The sequence below is a fragment of the Mus caroli genome, chromosome 10 (assembly GCF_900094665.2).
Source record: "Mus caroli chromosome 10, CAROLI_EIJ_v1.1, whole genome shotgun sequence".
Taxonomy (NCBI): domain Eukaryota; kingdom Metazoa; phylum Chordata; class Mammalia; order Rodentia; family Muridae; genus Mus; species Mus caroli.
Genome location: NC_034579.1, coordinates 98927449 through 98941408, shown reverse-complemented (window position 1 = coordinate 98941408; position 13960 = coordinate 98927449). Strand labels below are relative to the sequence as shown.

General features: G+C 39.7%; 1 protein-coding gene across 4 annotated transcripts in view; it reads left to right on the top strand.

Annotated features, from left to right (window-relative positions):
• Positions 1-13960, top strand: part of Mettl25 (methyltransferase like 25) — a 74387-nt gene that overhangs the window by 45786 nt on the left and 14641 nt on the right. For 3 of the 4 annotated variants that reach the window (XM_029482673.1, XM_021173972.2, XM_029482671.1), the window contains one exon: positions 11542-11635. In XM_029482673.1, the coding sequence (XP_029338533.1) occupies positions 11542-11635 (94 nt within the window). Of the gene's footprint in view, positions 1-2987; positions 3076-11541; positions 11636-13960 lie in introns of those variants that run through there. The other variant, XM_029482672.1, reaches the window with a different exon arrangement.

Here is a 13960-nt window from a genome sequence, read left to right as displayed (position 1 = left end):
TTAAGATCCTGTGGCGGGTGTTGTGGGTAACTGGCGAGTGTCAGCCGACCCTGCGCCCTAGCTACCCCGGTGCTGGTCTGACCGGAAGAGAGTAGATCTGTTGTTAAAACAGCCCTTGATAGCTCCTATCAGAGACTACTCGCTGGGCAGCAAAACGGAACAAAATACTGTTATGTACAGCAACCTGGATGAATCTCCAGAGAATTGACTTGGAGAAGAAAACACAATTATAAAAGCATATATAGTGTGTGATTCTGTTTTTACCCAATTTAGGGGATGAAGCATAGCTCAGTGGAAGAACAATTTTTTTAGAATGCACAAGGTCATGGGTTTAGGCACAGTATAGCAATAGGGCAAGGTGTTGGGGGACAACAAAATAGACCCATTCAGTACGTTCTTGAAATGACAAAAGTTACAGAAGTTGCAAGATGCTACATATTTCTAGGGGAAAGAGGAAGAAGGTAGGGTGGGAAGGCGTGGGTATGGTTGTAAGACAGCAGACCAATGACTCTGCTGTAATGGGCATGCTGTCTCAGCAGTTTAAATCTGTGTCTGCTACTTTACCATCCTGAGGAAGCTACAGTCGATCATGCATCTTCTTTCTTATAACTCTGTGTGATCTTACATTTTATGATAAAACATTTCATAAAAGCAATGGGAGACAGAACATACAATAGTGGCCCACATAAAAACTGTAATTTTAAATAACAGTAAATGAACAAAATGAAGAGGAAGGAGGGCAGAGCATGACTTTGAATGAAGAGAAAGGTACATGTATGGGAAGCTTTGGAAAGGCTCTTTGATAAATTGATGGAGCAGAAAAAACTTACAAAGTATTATACAGACAATCTCAGGATGGTAGTCAGATTTTCAGAAAGATGGTTCTTTACCCAGGCATCATTTAAAAGCATAACTTTAAAATACCACTAGAAAACTAAAAAAAAAAAAAAAAAAAAATCAGCCATATCTAGACCTGGGCATGGTCAAATATACTGTAGCTCCAGCTAATCAAGAGACTGAGGCAAAGGTATGAAAGTTTAAAGGCAGATTAGACCATGTAGGGAAATTCTGTCCAAATGACCAGAAAAGAAAAAGAAAAATATGTCTAATTAGAAGCCTAACTACTGTAATTGAATACACTCGTGAGGAATACAATAAATAGAAAAATGAATGTACTAAAAACTAAAATGCAAGCTCTCCCGTGAATTACAGGCTCCCTGTGGTCCAGAGCCTTTAAGGACTAACTAACCCAGAGCATGGGTGTGTCAGTGCATACACAGAATTTACCAGCACATATACAAGAAAGCTGAATAGCAAATGAAGCTAAGACAGTCATGAAGGGGCTGGGGAGGGAGGGAGATGTTGGTCTTGTGGCAGCAGCGTTATACAAGGGAAGGAGTAAGGCAGCGGCGGGATGGTATAGCAGAGTGGGAAGGAATCCTGTGCTCCTTGCATTCTTTGACAGTTTTCCACATAACTGCAGTCCTGTGTTTTAGTAATCGTGCATGTTCACCCTTCATTCACTTCTATCCTTGTCTTTTTGCAGTGTTGGGGATGATGCATGCTAGGCAAACAGTTCACTGCTGGACTACATCACTACTGTCTATCCATGTTTCTCTCTTCGGTAGTGAGAGCCATAAGAAGCAGATCGGGTTTTGATTGGTTTCTTGTTGTTGTTGTTGTTGTTGTTGTTGTTGTTTTGTTTTGTTTTGTTTTGTTTCTGTTGTAAGTTATGAGTTACCAAATTTAACCATATTTTTTTTAGTCTTACCCAATAGTAAAGTGAAAACCCAGATCGTTAAAACTTTCTCACTAAAGTACAGCAGATCCTTTAAGCTGCACTGTGTAGTCAATTTAGAATTAAAAGGACTTTTATCTTTAAAACTGAAATGTGGTTTAAAGATTTACAGAAAAAGGTACCCAGTGAGTCCGTGGCTCTCTGGTGGGGCTGGAGAAGCTGAGCCTTGTACATCTATTCTTTGTGTGCTTGCATCCATTTACCCTGTGTGCTGCTGCTTCACCATGTCCTCAAACTGCACACAGCTGTTGGTTGGAGAGTATGTGTGCCGCCCCTGTGCTCGTAGGGTTGTATTCAGGGGAAAGCGTGTGAGTAGTGCTGCCTTGCCTTGAGTAGAATCTTAATTAGATCTGATGTATTCACTTCTATTAAAAGAAGGAACGCATTCCTCCTTAGCATGCTGGCCGTGTTTTACTTTCACATAGGGCCCCTTCAATCTGCCCTGAATTTCCCTTCCTTTTTCTTTCAACCATTACATTTTTCTAACTTATTGAAAATATTTGATAATGCTTCACCTTTATATAGCCAACCTTAAAGATTTTCATTGTCACATTCCAAGCCACTTCTGATCTGTCACATCTATCCTTGCCACTTACTATATCCCTTGGTCCCTGGCTGCACTGGATTGTTGCACATCTTGTGTGACTATTTTTGTGTCTCCCGTGCTTTGGGGGATGCTTTGATCTACCTGGTCTCTTACCCGTTTCTGTCACTTCTTTCCCCTAGCACATGGAATCCTTAGTGTCCTCTCAACTCCACACAGGGGTTTTATTTTTTTACTTTTTTTTTAACCTTCTTTCTGCCCGTTGTACTTAAACTATAATAAATGGCTTCTAATGATTTTCATAGTAAAAAGACCTGTCCTTCTCAGCCACCTGGTGAACTCCTATGGCCACAGTCCTGTTAAATGGGAAGTCCTCTGTGGTCCACAGTTCCCGTTATTGATCATCTCCCAACTCACTTGTAGTTATAAATGCGTTTCCTTTACTCTCACTCCTTTTCTACTTCCCTTGAGTATATTCTGCTGTGTTTTACGTCCCCCACTGAAGCTAACAAGCCTTTTCAGGAGCCTCGACTTCCCTGTTGCTGATATCACAGGCATTGCTCCACCCTTATCCATCTTTGCCTGGTATCTGTGTTGCCTGCAGTTTATTGCTTTGTGTTGAAGCATCCTTCTCTCCTATTCTAGATTTGCTTGATGTTTCTTGAAAATGGCAGAAGAGCTACTAGGGCTTTGCATCCTCTGTTCCCTGGCTGGAGTGCTCCACTGCAGACCCTCCTGGAGCTCTCTCCTGCTGCCACCTTCAGTTCTCAGTAAGCATCCTTATCTGCAGACCAGTCACTCACCCTCCTCCCTCCCTCCCTCCCTCCCTCTGTCCTCACTCCTTTTTGCAGTGCTTTCTTCCTGCACTTTCTCATTCTTGTTCCCTATTTCACTTACCTTGTTGTCATCTCAGAATTCCTATGATGGCTTTTTTTTTCTTGGTTTTCTTCAGTACAACTGGTAGGACCTGATAAGCTGCCTCCAAAGTATTTTTAAACACTTGGAAACGGACAAATTGGACTTTGATCAGTGTGGGTTGATGTCCTCCAAATTGTTGTTCCAGACTGGTATTAGGAAAGTACTTGGTAGAGACATTAATGTAAATTCATGCGTCATCTGATGTCCCCCTGCCTACAGTCCCGCATACTCACATATAAAGACTAGGTCACTGGATGAGAGACATCAGAGTCATTATAAGAAAGGTATTTGGGGATGGCTGAGATAAGATTGACATTTCATGATTCGTTTGGGCAACTTTGTGAGACTCTGTCTCACAAATACAAAGATAAAGGAAAAGATCATAAGTGCAAGAGCTCTGCATGGATTCTGCTCCCAGTGCAATAACTGATGTTTTCCGTGCTTCTGAGTCCCTTCCCCTCCATTCTCTGCTGTGCAAATTGAGATTGATAGTGATACCTTAAAGAGGTACTGGGAAAGTTCAGTCACTGCTCAAAACAATGCTTGAGACATAGTGGTATTACTTTCCTAGTAAACATCTTTGTTAAAACCACCTCTCAAAGTATATGCACACTAATAGTCTTAAACTGCTTTGTGAAACAGACTTTAAAAAACATTATGAAAAGAATTATTTGGACACCTCTGAGAACCTCTGTTGGTATTTAACTCAGTATCTGCCTGTTCAAAATCCAAAGGCACTGACAGCAGCAACAAAAATGTTATAAACATTTGTGAACAACTGTAAGGTACTAAGATTCTTATTAAATAGAACTGTTTACATTCATATTTTCTGTTAGCTGTAGTAAATACAGACGTGTTTTACATCTTGGAAGTTTTGTGCAACGTCTTTTCATTGGCTCACTAGTCTTCGCTGTCCTTGATAAGTTTATATGTGACAGAATTTCATCTGTCGAGAAGCCGGCAAGTATTTTTGACAGTTTCCTCGGCATATTATTTGCCTGTGTATCACAAAATACTTGTTTAAAATATTCTGTAATAATTTAAATGATATACCAAGCAAATATTGCTTAGATTCATGTGATTTAAATGCTCACAGGAATCAACTCTAATGTATTTTCTGTTCATATGATATATACCATATAGTAAATAATACGGGGATGCTGGATTAGAAGATAGGGTTATATTTTGTTATTGATGCTTGCTTGCTTGCTTGTGTTCTTCTATTTCGCAAATGAAAGCGTTGTCTGTGTCTGTCTGTATCTGTGTTGATGTGCATGCCTCCCTGTGTGTACAAGTGCATACCGATGTGCACGTGGAGGCCAACAGCTGCTGTGGGGTCCTTCTCCTCTTAGATAGCTTCTGCCTCTAAAACTGAAGTTCTTGCTTTGTCTAGGCTGGTTGCCTATCTGCCTGCATCTCGCCAGCTTTCCAGGGCTGGGTTAAAGGCACAAACCTAGATTTCTACTTCAGTTCAGGGATCTGAACCTAGCGCCTTGAACACCAACCAAGAATCTACACGGGTCCTTGAACATCTTGTCCTTATATATTTTTGTTGTTGTTGTTTTGTTTTTTTGTCTTTTCGAGACAGGGTTTCTCTGTGTAGCCCTAGATGTCCTGGAACTCACTTTGTAGACTAGGCTGGCCTCGAACTCAGAAATCTGCCTGCCTCTGCCTCCCAAGTTCTCGGATTAAAGGCATGCACCACCACTGCCCGGCTGTCCTTACATATTTTTAAAAGTATTACATCTATGATTTTGTGTTTTCATTCAGAATTTGGGAGATGCTGTCCATGTAGCATGGTGCCTGTGTGGAGGACAGCTTGCAGGAGGGAGTTCTTTGGAGATACTCTCTGTGTAGCATGGTGCCTGTGTGGAGGACAGCTTGCAGGAGGGAGTTCTTTGCTTCCAGCACATGGGTCCTGGGATTGGATCAGGTCATCAGACATGGTGGCGGTGCTCTTACTTGTTGAGCCACCTCACCAGTCCCCCTTGAAGAATTTTATATAATGAAAATAAAGAGCCTCTGAGTAGAGAATTTCAGAACAGGACTGGAGAGGTGAGTCAGTGGGTATGAGCACTTGCTCTCCAGCCAGAGGAGCAGACTCAGTTCACAGCACCCATGTTGGGCTGGGAACATCATTTGTAAATTCTAGATCTAAGGGAGCCTCCATCTTCTGATGCTGCCTTTCTTGCACATACATGCACATGCATACACATAAATCTAAACAAAAAGGGTTCCAAGATACAGAAAGGAAGGAAAGCAGTAACACTCAAATCTTTAATCTTGTGTATTTTCTAGCAGAAAATATTACCTAAATAATGAATGAAAAGATTTAAATTTTATTGAAATATTTCAACATAAATTAAGACAGTGAATATGCCATGTAAGTAATAAAATTGTCCAAGCAGACTCAAAATACATCTTGTTTCATAGTGAAAAAGTGAGATTAGCACTTTATGTTTAAGGCTGCTCTATTCTGAAGTTATCTAAGCAGATTTCATTGTTATAAATGGTGATTATAAAACTGGAGGGTGCAGACTAGTTATAGCAAGTTCTCACAAAATGACGGACATTACTAAAAACATAATACATCCATATTCCATTTGTGTATATCTTTATTCTACTCATTTATTTTCCATAATTTAAGTCTTAAAGGTCTTGGACCTGCATCTTTTTCTCATACTGACTAACAAAATTCAGTATCTATCCTTAGAACACTAAATGCTTCTAAATTCTAGTCAAAAAAAAAAAAGAAAAAAATAACCTTTTCTTGCAACTACAAAAGAGTAGGTCATATTCTGTATCAGAAATTCCATAACTCCTTTTCCTTAAGTGTGACAAGATTGTTGCATGGCTGTCCTGTAAGGACACAGACATAGAAAGGTGTTCTGAGAGATCCCTATATCAGTTTACCTGTAGCTCAGAGGCGACCCTTCTTCGTTTGCAACTTAGTAGTATAAAGCAGGAGTTCCATCCTTGCTCTGCAGGATGTAGCATTGGCTATGTTCCGACTGAAGTGTGGAAACAGACACTAGGCAGCTTGCTAAACCTCTCACATTATTTTTGTTAATGGTGTTAGTAAGAGCTAGCCCATGGAGCAGTTTAAGGGCCCAGTGAAGGAACAGTGTGTTCTTTACTTTGCGCTTCACCTCGTGTTTTCCTTTAACATTTCCACCATGTCCCAACTTAGTCTTGTTTGTATCCTTAGGTTTGCCTTTGTTTGTGTTCCTTCAGTACATACAGTAACTATAGGAATAGATTTTCCTGTTGTTGTGTAATAAGGTTTGCTCTGGTTGTTTGATAAATGATTGGGTCCACTATTGAGATGCTCCCATATTTGTCTGCTGTGCTAGACACTAGCAGTGTGCTCACAAACAAAGCCGTAGAGACTGTCCTTGGCTGCTGAGAATAGTGCTGACCTCAGTTCAACCCCTGGGCCCCACACAGTAGAATAAGAGGATACAGGCCCTTGCAAACTGTCTACTGTGTTCCACATAGGCGCTACAACACACCCATGCTCACAGTCACACATCTTATGTGTCATATCTTACACATAAAATGAATACTTATTGTGTGATACGCTAGTATAGAACTTTTATAGTGAGCTCAAAATTTGGAAAAAAGAAGGCAAAAAAAATGAAAGGAAGAATAAAATTACAATGTTCATCCCCTTTGGAAAAGCCTACTAAGTTAAAATATCAAGAAAAGAATAATCAGAAAAATAAAAACATGTGAAAGGAATGTTTGTGTCAGGATTCTAATTTCATCTGGAGTGCCAGAGGCGGCTTCCATAAGGAAGCACTGTTTGAGGTAGGTTCTGAAGGGAGTTTGGGCTTCCAAGGACAAAGCTTGAAAGTAGAATGAATGTTCTAAGAACAGTGTTTATAGTTAAAAGAAAGCATGCTCAAAAGCTGTGCAAGCACCAGTGTTGCCGAGGAGACAGTGTCATAACACAGTGTTGGAACACTCAGTGGGGCCAGGCCAGCCCGCTTCACTCAGGGCAGGGCTCTGGCTTACTCCTTACGATTCAGGATTCATGAGACACTCGTGAAGAAGTTAAACAGCAAGAGTGACCCAACCAGTGACCTTTCTAGTTCTACTTGGCTTATAGTTTCTTCCTGTTATTGCTAAAGACAATAATACAAAGATTTCAAATGTCTTATGTAACAAATTATTGTATAGTGTACTAGAGTAGTCTTAACAATAGCTGAGCTATAAAGGAAATGAAAATTGAAAATATTTCTTTTACTTTTAAGCAGTCTAAATTAATAAATTCAGGAATCAAACCACTCCACTTATACTTACATTCTGATGTTAGCCTGCAATGCCATCTAATTCTGGTCATTTTGATGTTACTTAACCAGCTGCTAGATGAGAGAGAGAGAGAGAGAGAGAGAGAGAGAGAGAGAGAGAGAGAGAGAGATCTGGTAGGTTGATCTCATGACAGTGGAAGATCATGTATCCACAACTATGTGGGAAGCAGGAATTGTACTTACTGGTAAAACAAAGGACAAAAGGTGGGTGGGTAGGTCGTGGGTCGGTGGGGAAGAGGGGTGGATCTGGGAAGAAGTGGGGGACAATGAATAGGCTGAAAACTTGGGAAATTCTCAGAGAGGAAAAGTTAAATAAAATTGCAGAAGGTTACTTAACAGACACAAATAGATATTGAATATTAAAATGTTAATAAAATATTTACACAGAAGGCTAAAAAAAAAAAATTCCAGGAGCCTAGAGGATGGCTCATTGGGTAAAACGCTTCCTGCTCAAGCCTTAGGACCCAAGTTGGGAATCTCATATATCCACATAAAACCACACCTATAATAAAAACCATTACAAGCCTAAAGCACAGTGGCAAAGCAAGAGAGCCATCAGCCTCGGCAGCCAGCCTGTCTAGACAAAGTGCTGGGTTCCAGGTCAGTGAGAAACCCTGTCTGAAGAAGTAAAATGGAGAGGAAAAGAGACACACACAGACTAACCCAGAAATAGGAGTTCAGGAATGGTTTTGCTTTTAGTAGAGTCAAAGAAAAGGCTCACTTGCTCCAAAACCTGATGCCCTCAGTTCAATCCCTGGGCCCCACACAGTAGAATAGGGTATACAGGCTCTTGCAAACTTCGTGCTGTCCTCCACATTAGGCACCATAACACGCCCATGCTCACATACACAGAATAAATGTAATTTTAAAATAAAAGGATACTATGCATAGAGACAGCTAATATGTCTTGTTCTAAGGACTGTACATGTGTTAGCCATGGTGATCCTAATGTTCTCTAATACGGAAGTACTACTGCTGATAGGGAGCTAGTCGATGGCAGAACTAGGGTAACAGAAAGCTACAATCCTGTCTATGTACTTTCTCTGTGGAGGAACGCCATAAGGTGACAGTGAATAGTGTACAATAGAGGCCTTTCACCAAGGGAAAGACTTAATGGCTTTTCCCTTTGGGTGGAGGGAAAATACCCTGAAGGCATTCTTAAGATGAAAAGCAGGAAGTGACATTAGATGGCATCTTTTGTGACTAGCTAATCAGTTCGGTTCAGTATTCTATGATGTTTCAGCTGTACCTGTCTACTATATCAATATCTGTTGGGCATAAGATGTGTAACTATTTGTCGAAACTAAGAATGACATATAGTCCTGTAAAGCATTTGTTTTGGCTTCCTCAGACTGTACCTTTTCAAACACCTTCATACTCAAGAGAGTGGTAGAATATCAGACTGAATGAGAAGATCATAAGGACTATAGACATTCAGAATAAGCAGATTGATAACTACTTTGTGAAAAAGACTTGGTGCACATGGGCTTTTCCGTGTGAGTTACTAATACAGCCAAGGAGGGTGGGGATCTGCTTCTCTGTTCAGAAGTGATTACCTGCACAGATAAAACAAATGGAAGTGTGGTAGACATTCCAAACCAGTAACCAAGCATTTAAGAGGAGAAAACCAGAGTCGACAATGTGTGTGAGAAAGTGCGGAAACATTGCTGTAAATGGGGGTCCTGGTTGTATAATTGATGGAATAGTTAGTCACAACTTTGGGGGTAGAGAAGAGACAAAACATTTCTAAAAGACAAAAAAAAAAAAAATCTTCTAAAAGCATGTAAACAGAAATGAAGAAAGGTTTCAAGGATGTGTATGGAGCACTGGTGGTGATGGAGGCAGGAGGCTCCAACTGGAGGGGGAAGTGGGAGAGGACAGGCTATGGGGAGGTCTAGCTAACAGGAGAGAACTTGGAACACGCCTTGTAGAAACCTATTGTAGAAGCTTCCAAAGGTATGTACATAGGCATACACATATGGGAAAGAAGTTTAAGCCCTGTTACCCTGTAATGGCACCGGCCCCCTCCTAGATACCACAGGCCCTCAAATAAAAACCCCAGTGCCACGTGTGGGGTACCTCTCTCTGAGTTGTTAGCCAATGAGGTAGCATAACCCACCTCCAAAAAGTTACAAGCTACTGCCATTTATTTTGGTTACCTTCCAGACGGTGACAGAAAAATCCTATTTTTTAAAAGACATCAAATAATTAAGTTGGAGGAATCAAGTTTCTACTCACCTGGAAGCTCTCTCCTCTCAGGCTGTTTTCATGGTTCTGGAACATTCCATGAATACTGATGTGGCAGAAAAATCATCAAAAGTCTTACTCAGTTGTGAACATTGAAAACTATGATAAGAGCTGGCATGCAGATATGCCACTGGCATGGCACAGATGGCATAGAACTAACCAGCAACATTCCAGCTGGTTTTAAAGCCCACCCCACAAGATGGAGTTCATGCCTAATACTGTTAACTGGGCCAAAATCCCATAACTGGCTAGGTCACAGACCCTAGGGAACAGCCCAATACTATTATTCTACTAAGTGGACATAGCAGTGCACTGCCCCACCCCATGCTCTTATCTTCATACCCATAGGTTAGTCTTTATATCCATACATATCTCGGCTAGAGAAGCTGGCTTTTGCAGTAGATGGTGATTAATATGGAGATCCACAGCTAATTAACCTGCAGAAAGTAAGAGACTATGGGTGCTTCCATTTACAAGAGGCATCTGTACCCTGCCTCTTCACCTTAAAGCCAGGGGCAGTGGCCTTCTATAGTAAAGCCGTATTTGCCAGGCATGACAGCATCATTGGACATACAAAGTTGTGACTCAGTGCTTAATATATCAATCCAGCCAAATTAGACACACGAGTGGGGGATGGGATCATGGACTCTCACCCCTATCTCAAGAGATATTAGCAGTTGACGGAGACTGGGAGACAGTCAGACAGTTTTTATAAGACCCCGGAGAGGCTACTCATTCTTCAATAGATGATGCACAACCCATGCACATACATGCAACACTTACTGGGCTTTATGGTTTACTAAGCACAGCACTTGGAGGAGAGAAGAAAAGGTGATGGGGGATTAAGGGAGGGAAGGGGAGGAGCTAAGAAGAAATAGGGGTGAATTTGACCAAAGTATGTGCATGGATACGTGTATAAAATTCTCAAACAGTAATTTACAAAATCATCCAGGGGATACTTGGAATTATGCTTATTTGACAAGGTAAGTAGAATTGAGGTTGCTGTCTTGACGTGTGGCTGAAGAAATCTAAGCTACATTGCTAAGGTAGAAGGGTAGAATATAATGTCTAACCATGGGTTTAATCTCTCACCAGCAAATGAGGCTTTATTTACCACTTTCGATAGCATGTAGGTACTGATGTTCTTTCTTTATGCCTCTGATTTTTACGCTTAACATTATGCTTAAGTTGTAGCCAAAATTGGGAGATGTGATAGTCCATCTTAGCATTATTTAAATTGAAAACTATTTCATGACACTTTGTTTAAATTGCACTGAAAATCTGTAAGACATAAATGAGTCAGACCCCAATTGGCTGTTAGTGCTTGGTAGCTCCCTGACTAGCTGAAATATTGCCCCTGTTAGAGCATGTTGCCATAAAATGTGTAACAAGCCAATAAAGGCAAAATGTGTTTTGAGCACAGTGGAAACTTGAGGACCTTGTTAAACTGAGATTTTTAATAGTATAAGTTTGAAGCATCTCTTTCATAGTATTGTGTGCAGAATATTATCTTCTACTGCTGCATGGTCCAAGAATTCTCCGAAGCAGATCCTGATATAATGTCACTTACAAATATCACAAAAGTATTAACTTCATTTTTATCACATCTGGATCTTGTGCCATATAGATGGAAGATATTTTAAAATACTCCATGTTGAAATTTAAAACTATCTATACTTGAAAGTGGAAAACCTAAAAAGATATTTGCTTTTGTTTTGCAGTGAACAGCACGTTGGTAAAATGTATTCCAAATGTTCCTCTTTTCTGGAGTATGTCAGAATGTCTCTAAAGAAGCTTGGATTAGATGAGTCCAAGGTCAGTCAACGATTACGCTTTATTTTCACATAGTACAAGAATTGCTGGTAGAGTCACGGGTTGAGGCAGGATAGAGTGGTTGGCTTTCTGCTCATCTCCCTCCTGTGAAGTCTCAATTGTATTGAAATTAAGCTTCTGTTACCTTTTTTGCAACTCACCTTCCCTGTCAAACATATGGAAAGTTTATTATTGTGTACCAAAGAGACTTTTTTAGGTTATTTAGTTAAAAGAATAACTTCACTAAATAAGATAGGGTTGAAAGGCAGAGCATTGTCAATGTAAAATTAGAATTAAATAAAGAAGAAATGAATAATTTTAAAGTTATTTATTTGCAGTTTTATGGCTAACTATAACTTATTGAATTCAGAGAGCCTGTAAGTGTGCTCTTTCTATTAAGTTGTAACATCACAGTAGATCTCATCTTACATTGTTTATAATATTGTTGCAAGTAAATAGTAAGCTAGATGACTCTAAGGGGAAAACTCAATGTAATTCCAGTTATACATGAACTAAAAAGTCAAATTGAGCTACTGTTATTCTAACCTGTTACATTGACTTTAAATGGGAAAGTGATAATATATTTCTCAGTTTCTTTTCTGGTCCATGTGATAAAATGCCCTGACAAAGGCTTTAGGGAAGAATGGTTTAGTTTAGCACACAACTCTAGGTTAGATCCTTCCATAAGAGGCAGATCACAGGGAGTTGGTCATCTCATACCCACGTTCAAGTAGAGCTACCAGCACCAGCTCACTGTCTCTATTGTTACACAGTCCAACGGGCCCTAGCTCAGGACTGTGCTGCCCACAGTGAGTGGGCTTTCCTCCTGAGTTTGTTATGTAATCAGTGTAATCCACCATAGACACGCTCACGGATGATCAGGGTATAGACAGTCCTACGCTGAGTCTTCCCATGGGGTTCTGGATTATGCCCAGGTGATAATTAAAACTAACCATCACAATACGAGATTATTCTTTTGAAAGAGAAAATGTACACAGGCTTAATTATTGCATCAAAGTTAAAGAACATATTTGTCTACTGTCCTGGTTGTCACTGTGAGATGTTTGCTTATTTATTTCTTTAAGCAGCTAGTTTGGTAGTAGTTTTTTCGTTGTCTTCCCTATCAAATGGTTAAGAAAGAGCTGAAAAATATAGAAATAAGTAAATGACAAGATAGATAGAATTCCCCCAGTATTTATACACAGTTGTTAGCTGCATGACACTACTTACTATTCATCTCTATTAGTGTATAATTAATTAAGACCTAATTGATAAAACTCTCATAACTAGTTTTATTTAATAAAATGAAGCCTCTTTTACTTTTGAATGAATAATTGCACAGGACACTATGGATTACTCAAAGTGAAAACTACTATACTTTTCCAAAAACAGCACACAGACTAGAATTCAGGACTAATGCTTATTCTTTCTTCTGTTTTTGTCTTCTCAAATTTATTAATAGTAATATTAATAGATAATAGTAACCACTGTAAAAGTTTTTCATATATCTCTTAATGTGGAATTATTAGAATATTTAACTTTTACTAAGCACTTTGTGAGAGATGCTCTGCTAAGGATATCACATTGCCTCATTTCCTCCTCACAAATACATCTACAATAGATAACTGAAATCATAGGGTAAACCATGGATTTCCCCAAAGTGGAGAGATACAGGAGACTGTAGACATGGGAGCAAACTTTGACGTATACACGAACCACAGTGAGAAATCTGGCAGTGTCTCAGAGGCTCAGGATGGACAGTTGTAAGAATGAAAAACTGGAGATATGAAGACAATTATGAGTGGTCCCCACGCTGTTGAGATGTTTGCCTCTGACTATAACCCAGTTCTGATGAACATTGGAGAAAAGGCCCTCACTATTGAGGCAAGGGCAGTGAAAGATCATTTTTCTTAAGCGATTTGTTCTTACTAAGATCCACTTCTAAAGAGACAGTATTTAATTAGAACACAGCTACTGGAGTTTCATGTATACCTAACAGAAGAGGGCAAGGGAAGTAGCCAACATTAGTCAGTTCTATCAATCTGTCCCATACTACAGGACTTGAAAATACAGAGAAGTGCTGGGAAATTTCATAGTCCAGAAACACATTCAGTGACAGATCCAAGAATAAGATTACAAAATACGTTTTACTACCACACTATTAATGGCATGTTCATAAAAGTGATTTTTATACAGTACATCAATTTTATAACAGAAATTTGCAATGCACACTAAAGTCCAAAAGAATTTGAAGAGATGGAAGTCATCACAGACACATGAGATGTAACAAGAACACTAGAAATTATAATCTGCAATTGCAAATGGAGT